General features: G+C 37.5%; 1 protein-coding gene across 11 annotated transcripts in view; it reads right to left on the bottom strand.

Annotated features, from left to right (window-relative positions):
* Positions 1-14,228, bottom strand: part of LOC104602732 (DENN (AEX-3) domain-containing protein) — a 141,319-nt gene that overhangs the window by 54,156 nt on the left and 72,935 nt on the right. For 8 of the 11 annotated variants that reach the window (XR_016080453.1, XM_088894807.1, XM_088894806.1 and 5 more), the window contains 2 exons: positions 12,160-12,210; positions 3,232-3,318 (listed from right to left, as the gene is read on the bottom strand). Coding sequence is in view for 7 of the 11 variants with exons in the window: in XM_088894807.1 (XP_088750933.1) it covers positions 3,232-3,318; positions 12,160-12,210 (138 nt within the window). In the remaining 4 variants the exon portion in view is untranslated. Of the gene's footprint in view, positions 1-3,231; positions 3,335-12,159; positions 12,211-14,228 lie in introns of all 11 variants that reach the window. The other 3 variants (XR_002022971.2, XR_016080454.1, XR_002022972.2) reach the window with 1 other exon arrangement.

The following is a 14,228-nucleotide window of genomic DNA, read 5'->3' as shown; positions in this document are numbered from 1 at the left end:
GAACTTGTTACAAGAGATGGGGTTCTCAGTTGATAAACCGGACAAACCCATGAGACTATACTATGATAACCAAGCAGTTGTTCACATCTCTTCCAATCCAGTCTTCCATGAGAGAACCAAGCATATTGAGGTTGATTGTCACTTCGTAAGAGAGAAAGTGATCAGTGGAGTGATAACCACATCTCATGTGAGCTCGGGAAATCAGTGGGCAGATCTCATTACAAAGGGATTGTCTCGAGGCAGAGTAGATTATATTTGTGATAAGCTGGGACTATATGACATATACTCTCCAGCTTGAGGGGGAGTGTTAGAGTTCACAGAACATGGGTATTTTGGTCATTTGGGTGCATCTATGTGAGAGTGAAAGGTCTATTTTATTCATGTCTAAGTTGTGTGTCCCATCACTTATGAGGGGCAATATTGACTTTCTTGTAACCAAACTTATGTGAGATAAATGCAAGTGGGTCGACTAGAGAGGACAAATTTTCCACATCTGGCCGAACCCTTCTTCTCCTCCTTCATCTCTTCTAATTCCTTCTCCTCTTTTTCTCTACTTTAACCTAGAATCTAATAGGGATTTTACAGAAACTACTGCTACTGAGGCTGGAAGAAGCCAGACTATTGAGATTCCTTAATCTGTGACTGTTCAAAACTGAACCAGAAGGAGCAAAGCTGTTGTTGCCCTGAAGAAATCAGTAAACAGATGGAGGAAGAAAAAAAATCTGTTGCCGCCCAGGAGAGAAGACCAGAACTGCTCCAAGATTTGTCAGTTCCCACTGATTTTCTGAGAGAAAAAGGACCTGGGCAACACAACCAGTCAGAAATCCTTCTAGACAGAAGCTTCCAAGAGAAACTAGGGTAAGGATTGAAGAGAACAGCCCTAACACCAGCCAAACCATGATTTCAAATGTCGCCAAATGTTGCTAATGTCGCCCGACATATGTCGATGTCGAGGCTCACCGACATGAAAGTGGATGGTAATATAAAAATTACATTATGTTGGTCGACATTTCCTATATTTCGGAAATGTCGACCAAATCGATCCAAATAACCAAAAAAATACAGTTTTTCCTATTGTGTCGACAAGATGTCAACTAATGTACATTAAAAATATAATATATTAGTATATTATATTAATATAACACAGTATATTAATATAGATTATTCCATTAATAATTTCTATTTAATGTTTCAAATAAAATATTTATAAAAAGAATTAACAAAATATAAAAACAAAAGAATAAATTAATTACTTTATAATATAAAACATAAAATATTAACTAGCTAGTATTTTCTTCAAATATTTATTAAAATCAGAAAATGTTTATTAAATTTTATAATAAACCATATTCTACATTTAATATAAAAAATCAGAATAAATTTAATAAATTTTATACTAAATCATAATTTATTATAAATTTAGTATTAAAAATCATAATAAATTCATTAAGTTTTATAAGAAATCAGAATTTATCATAATCTTAATACTACAAAAAGGAGAATCAGTTTATTAAATTTATAATAAAACATAATGTATTATAACTTTAATATTTAAAAAATCAGAATAAATGTATCTCTATTTACTAGTGTGAAATAAATATATTAGAATTTATAATAAATCAGAATTAAAAATAAGAAAAGAACATATCAGATAACCTTGTAAAAACATCAAAATGCATAATAAATCAGTAAATCGTCATTTACTAATTTGTTATTGATCTTAGTTTCTTAGCTTTATATAATGGTTGGGAATAAGATAATAGTCTAGAAATATGTATTAATGCTTCTTTTATCATTTTACAAAATATCTTTCATATTTCCACAATGTCTCTAATTTTTAGAATATTTCCCCTCGACATTCCCGACATTTCCGACATATGTCCTATATTTTGGTAAGCGACATTTCCATTGACATCGACATTTTAAACCTTGAGCCAAACACCCTGAGAACAAAAACCCCTAATATGCCAACGAGTGAGCAAGAAAATAGCAGAGATTACAGAGCAACCTGCTCTGATACCATTTCAACAGACCCAGAGCAGAATACAGAATTCTGGGGATGAATAATGATGATTCAACCCTACCCCAAGGGCCCTTTATATAGAAAGCAAATTAAAGATATTACAGAGAGACCCTTGTAGGGCAGCACAATTTAGAGAATTTACAGAGAGGCCGTTGCAGGGCTAAAGTGAAAATAATAATAAATAAGAGAAAACAATACAATAAGGACTACAATAAAATGGTACATCAGGGAGTTTCTTCACATCTCTAAAATGGCACATTTTATGCCCTGTTAAAAGACCTACGATACATCTAATGTAGCTATAAGTTGTACTTCCATAAGGTGGTTATACTACATGGTGTGCTGAAAAGCATAACTTCAAATAGGGACAACAAATCTATCAACCACTTTTGGTGGACTTTATGGAAGAGTTTGGGGACTGGAGTTGTGCTTCAGTAGTGCCACTCATCCTCAAATTAATGGGTAAATTGAAGTTGTTAATATAAGTTTGGGTAATATTCTTTGCTATCTAGTTAAGGACAGGCCTAAACAATGGGACTTGGCACTTCCTCATGCAAAGTTTGCCTACAACAGGTCAAGAAATTGTATTATTGGTCTGTCTCCATTTGGGGTGGTCAATAGAGCTAATCCCAACAATGTTCTAGACTTTATTCCAGTGCCAAATCCAAGTAAACCAGCTGGAGACATTTCTGAACTACTGCCAACATAAAAAAGATATATGAGCAGGTCCGAAAGTAAATCGAGAATAGCAATGCGGGATACAAAAGGGAAGCAGATTTGAAGAGAAGGAAGCTAATTTTCAGCAAAGAAGATCTTGTGTCGGTTTATCTTCATAGGGGTAGAATCAAGAGTGGCAAGTAACAGCCACAAAAGGTTGGTCCATGCAAGATTCTAAGGAAGATAAATGATAATGCATACAAGGTGGAGCTGCCCAGAAAAGTGAACACTTTAATATATTCAACTTTGCTGATTAACTTAGACAGTGGTGGCAATGCAGACTTGAGGTCAAATGTCTCTAAATCTATGAATGTTGTCAAACCATTGAATGCACATTTTTATCATATTCATGTTCGTAACTTGTCATATATAGCAAAGAAAAACAGAGTTCTAAAGAAGTTCAAATAAAAGCTTCTAAAAATCCATCTTCTCTATAAAAAACCAAATATAATAAAGTAAGTTCAGCAATGGGCCACAGGAATGCAACAAACCTGGTCTTTCTGCACATTAACATGAACAATATTAGATGTTTTAGATGTTTTCATCTTCAGATCAGCTGGCTTCTGTTGTATTCCGACCTACAAAATCACAAAACTCAAAAAATACTAATGTATCAGTATCATGACATCAAAACGCAACTAAAATCATTTCAAGTAAAATTATCAACACATTTATTAGTAAGACTGAAATGCTCAACCTAGTTGGAGTTTGGGCTTGGGATTATAGATTCCCAACCATTTTTTATGCCTCTTTTGAATGGTTTGGTCGTTGGTTGAGCTGAACCTCGTTTAGTGGGTTTCGTAGCTCACGTTTCAGCCTTATTTTAGTGCCAAAAAAATTCTAGTCTCATACCAGATCTGTTCAGTTACTATTTTATGTCGCTTAGTGGGTCTCATATCACTATCCTAAGTTTAGTGATAGAAACTCCTCTTAGTCTAGGGTCAATTGGTACAAAGGTTAAGCTGGCTGATAAATCTGCTAAGAAAATGGAGGAATGGGAAGTTGATAATTCTATAATTATATCCTAGTTGTTAGGGTCAATTGATACATCCATTATTCTACAGAAAAATCCATGTGGGATTATTTGGAAATGGTGTATAAGTAGACAAATGTGGCAAGGAAATTTCAGTTAGAACATCATATATTCATGTACACTCAAGGGAATAAGAAAGTCACTGAATATTATGCAGGGTTTATCTCCCTCTAGATAGGACTGGAAATGTTGTATTTCACTAGTGATTCTATATTCAATGAAAAGTTAAACAGTTTCTCATGTAGTTTGTGCCCAGAATTTGGGGAGTTACTGAGGGTGGAAACTTGTAATGCAACCTCAAGAAATATTTGAAGCAAAAAAAGAATCTGACATGGCTCCTATAGCACAATCCTTTAAGGTTCAAGGAGCATGTGGTAGGGATTTTTTCCTTATGTAGTGTCATGAATGTGAAGTCTATGGCCACATTGTATCCCACTACAAAAATCAGAATTTCTGTCTATTGAAAGAAGCAAGGGCATGTAATGAATGAGTGTCAAGCCACATCTTTTCAAGGGAGGAAGGTTTACAAGGAATATTAGGCCACTACAAACAAGACACAATCTGTCGCCCCATCTTCTAGGTCTACTACAACCTCCTAAGGCCAAACCTCTAAGGCATCTAATGGTTTTTTTTTCTGAACAAGGTTCAAACAATTGTTGCTTCTGCCATCTCTTCTACCTTTTCAACTACAGGACTTTCTGGTAAGCCTTGTTACTTTAGTTCTCTTGCTAATCCTCTTTGGATCATTGATTCTAGAGCATCAAATCACTTGACTTCTGTTTCACCTAGTTCAACTTATACTCTATTTTTGTAATAATCAAATTTTTACTGCCAATGGTGATAAGCTTCAAAACCTTGACATTGACAATTTGACTCTTTTCCACTACTCCTTCAGGTTTATTGTCTTTAGAGCAAGTATTTCTTGTACCTAAACTCACCATCAATCTGATTTCTATTGGAAAACTTCCTAACAATGGGTATAATGCTCATTTCTCACATAGTGGTCGTTTGATTCAGGACCAACTCATTGGGAGATGACAGGAAGCCAGGAAGGAATCATAAGGTTGGACATCTCTTTGCATCATGACTCTTCATTGCATAGTTGTTTTGTTTGCTTCTTCTGGCTCTTCTCATGATACTTTTTGGTATCATGTTCATTTCCTTCTTTTACTCTTTTCAATACTTCTCTGTTTTAACAATTATATCATCATCCTCCAAATTACTCAACTCTACATGTCTTTGGTTGTGTTTGTTTTGTTCACTTCCCTCCACATGAACGTACCAAGTTGTTAGCTCAATTTGCTATGTGTGTCTTTCTAAGTTATAGTCCTCATCACAAGGTTTCCTTTGTTATTATCCATCTCTCCCTTATATGAGTACCTCAAGGAATGTTTTTCAAACAAGTGCTCAAGTGACTGAGTACTTCTTTTGTTGTTCTTCGTGATTTTGATGTCCCTAACTAAAAGCTAAATGATGTTTCTACTCATTCGGCCTTCTAAAGCTTCTTTGCAGCTCTATCTGAGACGTCTAAGTATTGCCATTTCCCTCCACCTTCTCCTTTGCATCATTCATCTCGTACATCTCATCTTCCTAAATGCTAGTTTCCTTCCCCCATAGCTTCTTTTCTATTGTTTTTCAAGCTACAAATATTCCTAAAAATTATCAAAAAATCCTTCTTGTTTGATGTAGTCGGAAAAACAAATTACATGCAACACTTCAAGTGTACAACAATAATCACAAGTAATACCAAGTTGAAAACAACAAAACAAGTTGGATTTTTAGGGATTTCAGATTTGAACATGAAGTAGAACTCCTCCTGGAACAGTTCCATTATAGTAACAATGACATCGAGCTGGCCTCCAACATGGACACGCAATGATAGAGGGATTGGAAGGTGCCAAGATGGGTTGATTCCTCAAAACCCATGCTCCCAGTACTTGAAAACCCTAGTTGGGGCTGAGTTATAGCTCAAACAAGGGAGAAACAACCAAAAAGACCCCTATAGAAACAACCCCCTTCTCTTTTATAAAACTCAATAGCTTGGAGAAGCCAATTAAAATACTTACAAATGAGCCTCTAGAATGTTTCCCTTTCACAAACAACTCCTTAAGAACAAAGCTAACTTCAAACAAACCCCCCTGTTAGAGTTGGCCGAGTAGGGGTAACCTAGTCTTTTTCATTTTACTTTTAAGTGGTGACTTGGCAACACTGTTTTATTTTAAATTTCTTGTCCCATACATACGTAGGGGGATATTTGACTTTGTACCCTTAATGGATATAATAAAAGGTTATGGTCAACTAGGAGGGTTTAGACTCTCTGAATAGAACTTGTCTGAACCATCAAAACATGGTATCAGAGCGATAAATACAAAAAAGTAAGGCTGTGATCTCAAAGTTTCTGGACCTGCAATCTCTCCTCTTCTTATTTTCTCATTTTTTCTGAGCTATGGTCCGGGTTACACCAAGTAGAAGGCTGTGGCAACCTTATTGGTGATTCCAGGACTGCCACAATCTCCGTTACAGGTGTTAGGAAGGTGTGGCAGCCCTAGGTTGGTGATTCTAAGATTGTTGTCACCATGAGTGACAGCCCTAGTGTTTGTGCGGTCGTGTGTATGGTGGTTCAGACCCTCTACTGAGCAGTTTCAAGAGGGTTTTCTTCCTTGTTTGTTGTAGTTATGGTGGTTGGCTATCAATAGTGGTGTGAGGAATTTTTTTTGAAGGAGATGGCCGAATGGGTCTGAATGGATGGTGGTAGTTTTTTTTTTTATGGTGGCTGGTTGAAAGAGTGTCGTAAGGTGATGTGTAGACTGCAGTAGTGTTGACTTAACAGCAGAAATATTTTTCTTTGGTTGGTTGATAATTCAAAGTAGGAAGAGTAATTGATAGTTACATGTATTGAGAACACCATGGCAGCAACCGGAGACGGTGGTAGTGATCAGAAATCTAGTGTGATGGTCCCCTCAGACTACTTAGTTGTGCAGATGACATTAATTAAACTTAATGGTGAAAATTATGTGCCATGGGCCAAGTCGGTAGAGCTTTTTCTCAAGGCCAAGAGGAAGGTGAAACATGTGAAGGAGGATAAATCATCATCTGAATCTCCAGGGTTTGATGATTCGGAACAAGAGGATGCCCAAATCATGACAGGGTTATGGAACAGTATGGAACCCAAGATAAGTGCAAACTTTATATTCTTAGATACAACCAAGGAAATATGGGAACATGCAAAAAACTTTATGCTGGAAAGGACAATACTACGAGAGTATATCAGCTTTATCAGGAGTACTTTAATTTATAGCAAGGAAATCAAACCCTTGAAGAGTATTATGCTAGTACGAGGAACCTCAAGAATGAACTTAATGTCTATCGCCCCCTCACTTCGGATGTCAAAATTCAGCAACAACAACGGAAGCAACTTGATGTAACCAGGTTTTTAGTAGGGTTGAAATCAGAATACAAACCAGTTAGAGCACAAATATTGGGAGGTTCTGCTCTTCCTACACTTGAGGAAGTATTTTCTCGGCTTTGTAGGATTCCCCTGGGACCCATAGAGAATACCACATCTTTTGACAGATCAGTGTTTGTTGTAGTGGGGGTAGTCCCATGTTTGGTCGTGGTAGTGGAAGTGGTGGAGGTCGTGACTCAGGGGGAGGCCGTGGTAGAGGAAGAGGGCACACTACTAGGAAGTGTACACATTGTGGCAGGGAAGGACATTCAATTAATTTCTATTATGATCTACATGGCCCACCTTCCACATGGGCTAACCATGCAATTGCTGGTAGTGGTGATGTGGTGATGTGGTGATGTGGTGATGTGGTGATGTCAGTTCCATTCTTCTCGAGTAATGATGTTCCTCCTCCTGCTCCTATGTTTCCACTTCCAGTTCCAGTTGAGGACCCTCTTCCTACGGTTTCTGTTCTATCTCAGTCGTCATCTTCTCCAGTGCAGGTTAATACTGAGAAGCCACTAATCACACAAGTGTATACTCACAGAAGAGCACCAGCCCCTCCTCCAGTTCAACCCTCGTCAACGGGACCTGCAGTTGCACCTCCTCCTTCTGACCTTGATCTTCTTATTGCATTGCGGAAAGGTAAACGTAGTTGTACATCTCATCCTATTTCTCATTATGATTCTATTGCTCACCTTTCCACTTCCCATCGACAATTTATATCCTTGTTATCATATGTTTCCATTCCTAAGACTGTCTAAGAAGCCATCACTTTTCTAGGGTGGCAGCATGCAATGGAAGAGGAATTGTCTGCACTGGCACACAATCACACATGGGAACTTACCACTCTCCCTCCTGATAAACATGTCGTTGGATGTAAGTGGGTCTACACAATGAAATATCTTCCAATTGGTAGTGTGGAACGATTGAAAGCTAGGTTAGTGGCCAAAGGCTATTCTCAGTTATATGGTGTTGATTATACGGAGACATTTTCTCCTATGTCTAAGATTGGTTCAGTTCGGGCATTGATTTCTTTACTAGCAATGTAAGATTGACCCCTCTTTCAGCTTGACATAAAAAATGCCTTCTTACACGGTGATCATGTTGAGGAGGTATATATGGAGCAACCACCAGGGTTTGTTGCTCAGTGGGAGGATGGTAAAGTTTGCAGACTTAAGATGGCGATTTATGGACTGAAACAATTTCCATGTGCATGGTTTGGCAGATTCAGCCAAGTAGTGAAGAACTTTGCATGAAACAGTGCCAAGTAGACCATTCTGTGTTCAACCATGAATCAGAAACTAGAGGCGTACGCCTCATGCACATCTTATATAAAAAGATAGAAAAAAAGAAAAAAGAATAAAAAAAGGAAAGGAAAGGAGGCTTACGCCTCCTTGTGTTTGGAAGGCTTATGCCTCTTGCATTCTGAACTACACCTCATACCTCTAGGTAGTGGAACGCCTCGCGTCACGCCTCCATGTTTTAAAACATTGGTCATAACTGGAAGTGACAGCAATGAGATTGAAAGGTTGAAAAGCTTTTTATAGGATCACTTCCACACAAAAGATCTGGGTAAGCTAAAATATTTCTTAGGAATAGAAGTTGTAAGGTCAAGGCATGGCATTAACTTGTGCCAAAGGAAGTATGTCCTTGATTTACTTGAAGAAATAAGGTTGTTGGGTGCCAAACCAACTGAAACACCTACGGAACCGAATGTTAAGTTGAGTATTGATGCAAGTGAAGAGTTTGCTGACCCTAGAAGGTACATGAGATTGGTGAGTAACTTGAACTACCTAACTATTACTCGGCTAGATGTATTGTTTCCAATAAGCATGGTGAGTCAGTTTACACAGCATCCTCGGGTTCCACATTGGGAAGCAGTCCTAAGAATTGTTAGGTATTTGAAGGGAGCTCCAGGTCGTTGACTATTATACAAGAGTGGAGGAACTCTTGAGATAGAGGGGTATAAAGATGTTGATTAGGTCGGATCTATGTCTGACAGGAGATCCACTACAGGGTATTGTACCTTCCTTGGTGGCAATATCGTAACTTGGAAGAGCAAGAAACAAACAGTGGTGGCAAGAAGCAATGCAGAAGCTGAGTATAGGGCTATGGCTCATACTACATGTGAACTAGTGTGGCTAAAAAATCTTTTACAGGAAATGGGGTTCTCAATAAACAGACCCAAGAGGTTGTACTACAATAATCAAGCTGTTGTCCACATTTCTTCTAATCCAATCTTTCATGAGAGAACAAAGCATATCGAAGTTGACTGCCAGTTTGTAAGAGAAAAGGTGATCGGTGGAGTGATAAATACAGCTCATGTGAGTTCAGGAAACCAGTGGGCAGATATGATTACAAAAGGGTTAAGTCAAGGAAGAGTGGATTAGATATGTGGCAAGCTGGGACTATAAGATATATACTCTCCAGCTTGAGGGAGAGTGTTAGAATTGATAGTACAAGGGTAGTTAAGTCTTTTGTCTATCTAATTGAGGTTAAGTTGTCTATTTTGTCTGGGTTTAAGTTGTGTGCCTCATACTTAATAAGGGACAAATCTGTTTTTTGTAATCTAATAAAAGAGTATAAATATAGAGTGGGTCAGCTGAGAATGCGTGGCTTTTCTTCTTCTCAGACCGAACCCTTTCTCCTTCTCTTCTCTTCTTTCTCTTCTTCTTCTTCTCTTCTTACTTACCTCAGACCTAGAACTGAACTAGGGTTAATCGAATTATTCACACATTTGATAGACCCTTCCAACCTCTACTTCTTTATGCATATTTGAAACCCTAGAAGGGTAACACGAACGACAGTCATCTGTTAAGATTACTGTCAATCAAACCATACTTTCTTGGGAGAAAAAGGATGATGATATTGTCAATAATAGGCAGACAAGAAACAATGCACACTTACAAAATGTAGAGAGCAGTGTTGCTAGCTCTTCATTGGATATATAGGGAGGGAATATGGACAAAGTGTAGGACGTTGACCCTTCCAAATAGATCATTTTCTTTTTCATGCAACCATGGTATGCACTTTCTACTATTCTTGTTTCAATCATTTTGGAATGCCAATATTTTCTACTTCCTTTGTTTAGGGTGTAAAAGCATGCATTTATCCCTCTCAATTGATCATTAACGACTTGGGATGAAATGAAAATGAACTGGCCATAGGGAGATTTGGTAATCAAGGAGACATGTCATGGAAGATGGATCCACTTGTGTGTGTGTGTCTTTTCCCCTTGTATGTGTGTCAAAAGAAACTCATGACAAGCACATGTAATAGATTTGGTGAAAAGGTCGGCAAGATGAGCATAAAGGAGAGTGATAGTGCTTGCAAGAAACAGATCCTGGATGAAGTGAATTCAACCTCATGCTTGGCGTGCTCATCTAAAACAGGATTGAAGGCAATGTGAATAGAACTTATATTGTTTGTATAAACAGGAGTAGGAGAAATGAGTGGAATGTGGATTTCTTGGAGGAGACTTCTTAACCAAGTAATCTTGATACAGGCAGCAGACATGGCACAATATTCAGCTTCTCAGAGGAGACGTAGAGATTGTACGTTGTTTCTTACACCTCTATGAGATAAGAGTCACTTAAAAAAATGCACCATCCAGTTGTGAAGCAATGTGTATCAAGACAACCGACCCAATCAGCATTAGAGTAGGCATGAAGATGAATTGTGGAGGAAGAGGGGAAGAATAAACCTCTTTGAAGTCCCATGGAATCATGGAGGTATCTAATGATTCAATGAAAAGCTGAGAGATATGGTTGATGAGGAGGTTAACAAACTGGTCAACAACTTGTACAGCATGCGGAATGTGTGTCACCGGTGAGATAAACAAAATTACCAATAAGACATCAATATAAGGATCTTGTAGAGGTTTATCATCACAGGAAAGTTTGACATTGAGCTCCTTGGGATTGTCAACTTTCTTGGTGTTAGTGAGATGAGCAAGCTGAATGAGATCCTTTGTATTCGTTGGTTGAAAAAAATGGCCATGGAATAAGATTGAACCTCCAAACTAATTCATGGGTCCAAGGTCCATTTTGAAGGATGGTTGCAACAATACTTTGAGATGTTAAATACCTTCTACATCATAATATGTGATAAAAGTATCATCCATATACACAAGCAAGAGTATGATTTCCCATGAGCAATGAAAAATGAAGAGGGAGGAACCATAACTACTCTATTGATAGTCTGCCCCACAAGGACATGATGGAAGTGATCAAATCAAGCATGAGGAGCACGTTTTGATCCATAAATGATTTCTTGAGGTGGTATACAGAAGGCTGATCCACATAGTATCTAGGAGGCTTCATATAGATGGTTTCCTTTAGAGTACCATGAAAGCATTAGTGACATCCATTTGAAATATTAGCCATTGGCATAAAGCAGATAGGGCAAATATAAGATGGATGGTGGTCACATCAAACTCTCCTCATAATCAATACCATATTCTTGTGTATACCTCTGAGCAACCAAGCAAGCTTTGTATTGTCAATACTACGATCTGACTTGAACTTAATAAAAAAATACCCACCTGCTACAAACAACTGTAGCATTGGAGGGAAGAGGCACCATTCTCAATCAATGCACACTTCTTATTATCCCTAGCCTCCTTCCAACAAGGAATAGCCAAAACTTGCTAGTAAGTGCATGGTATCTATGCAGCATGAAGAATCAATCACACAAACTTGACAATTTCAAAACACTAAACATGAGATCTAGAAATTGCTACATAAGGCAAAGAATTATAATGCTTTAAAGGAAAACAAACATGAAATAATAGTCTATGTAAGATGGAAATCTAATCCCATAGCAGAAGGTCCTTTCAAACTGATGAACCAAGGGAATGAAAAAAAAAAAAAAAAAATCTCATACAATACCAGACCACAAAATTTCTTATCTAAAGTGAGGAAAGTAAAATAAACTCACAACGTATGGCACTGGAGCATCAAGAAAATCAAGCATTTTTTTTGGTAGGACCTGAAAAAAAAATCAATGTACAGCTTACTGCAAAAAAGTAAAGGCAACCAAGCAATACATAAGTTCATTTGAAGCAAAACCCCTAACTCTACATGTGTGCAATATCTTTGTGCAAAACAAGGGAGAAAAAGAAAGAAAAGAAGACCAAGGATGTTGTCATGGATGTCAATTAGAAAAATAATCAGGTCTTCCAACAAATATGTAGTTGTAATTGTTCATAAGTAAATCCTTTCTTGAATCCAATGATTTCATATTTTCCAGTATGTTACACCATACCCCAAAAATAAAACTTATTAAATACATTTTTTTGATTGGTAACATTCAAAATTTAATTAATCAGTATAAAGATTAAATAATGTACAAAAGAAGTGTGTCCTTCCCAATGAAGGCCAATATATTTCCATCCTTCTTTATCTTTATTTTTAGTATTATAGCTAGGTGAATAAATAGCATCCACCCCCCCCCCCCAAAAAAAAAAAAACTAGCCCTATTGGTTCCCTGCCCGTCCAATGCATCAGCTATATGCTGTTACCAAATCTAGCTGTCTACTAAACAATTGCATTCATTGCTGCTACTTTTTTTTTACTTCTCTAACACAATATCTGTATTTTGTTACCTTCGAATCTCCTCTCATTACAACATTCCTATACCTTATATTCCAACCAATTCTTAGTCCTTGTAAAACCACCAACTGTTCTGCCCTTGTTGAGTTCTTTAACCTATAGGACCTGACTAAATAGCCATTATATGTTTAAAAAGACTCTTCCAATCCCTGACTCTCTGGGATTACCCAAGCAGCATCTGTCAAAATTCATCTTGATGAAAGGATATATAGGTGATATCCATGCAATGGTTACTCACTTGCTCTTACTCTTCTAGTTGAAGATTCAGCAATCCAGCAGTTCCTTATGATATGATCCATGGTAAAACGATTAAAATTAGGTGAGGTTTTTGCTCAATGTGCCACCATACCATAATAATCTCTATCAAAGATTCCCTTGAGAGGCCCTTATCTTTAAACATTCATACAATTCTTTCTTCCCAAGCTGTCTAAAGTATGGCTGTTACAGTGTTCATGCAAAGTATCTTACCTCTTTTTCTTGGTGGTCAAGTGGGGGATTCCACTTGCATCTAAACAAGTCAAAGAAGAATGCTCAAATACCCACTACAAAAAGTCAAGAGAGTAGTAAAGGCAAGGTAGACTCAACAATCAGCTTTGCATAGAAGAGACATGCTAGGGGATAAGCACCAAAAAGGCTTTTGTCTTTTTCAATATGTTCATAAGTTTTGATTTTCTAATTAGCAATCTCCTAGTAAAAAGCCTGGATCAAAGTAAGGGTGAACCAAACAGTGGGCACACATTTAAAACTGCACAAAACCTATTGGTTTTTAAAAAATTTGAACCAAAAGCAAACTGAATCAAGTGGTTGATCGGTTAACCAGATTTTTTGGTTTGGATTACTGGTTTCTCAGATGTCATGACCTAGATCAAAGGTGGGGGACCACACCAACCAGCCTTGGAGACAAAACCTGAATTAGAAGAGGAAGCTGGAGACAAAGCCTTGAAAATCCAGAATCACATGTCCAAAAATCACCAAAAATGTTATCCAAAGATGAATTGTTCAAGGAGTCAAGTAAAGAAGATACTACATAGATCTCATTCCCTGAATCCCCTTCTAAAGTCAAGGTTCCAAGATATTCCATTAGCAGAAAAAAATAAACAGTGTGACACAACTGCACCTTGGTTGATAAGGAAAACAAACTTGGCTTGGCAATGTTCCAATCTAATTTACTTAAAAAAACCGGTAGGAAAGAGAGGAAATGGCTTTCCAAGGGCAAGCAGAAGTGGATCTCAAAACAATAGCAGCATCCCACCCATTAACATCCAAGCCAATGTGTACTATTTATCACAGCATGCAACTATCAATAAGCCTTCAAAGGGAACCTCTACAACCATTTTCCTAGAAGCACCACATTCCGATTATCCAACCGACAAATTCCTAGATTCCCATACTTCT

This window comes from Nelumbo nucifera, chromosome 1 (assembly GCF_055504915.1).
Source record: "Nelumbo nucifera cultivar China Antique chromosome 1, China Antique-T2T, whole genome shotgun sequence".
Classification (NCBI taxonomy): Eukaryota; Viridiplantae; Streptophyta; class Magnoliopsida; order Proteales; family Nelumbonaceae; genus Nelumbo; species Nelumbo nucifera.
This window is presented reverse-complemented; position numbering and strand designations above follow the sequence as displayed.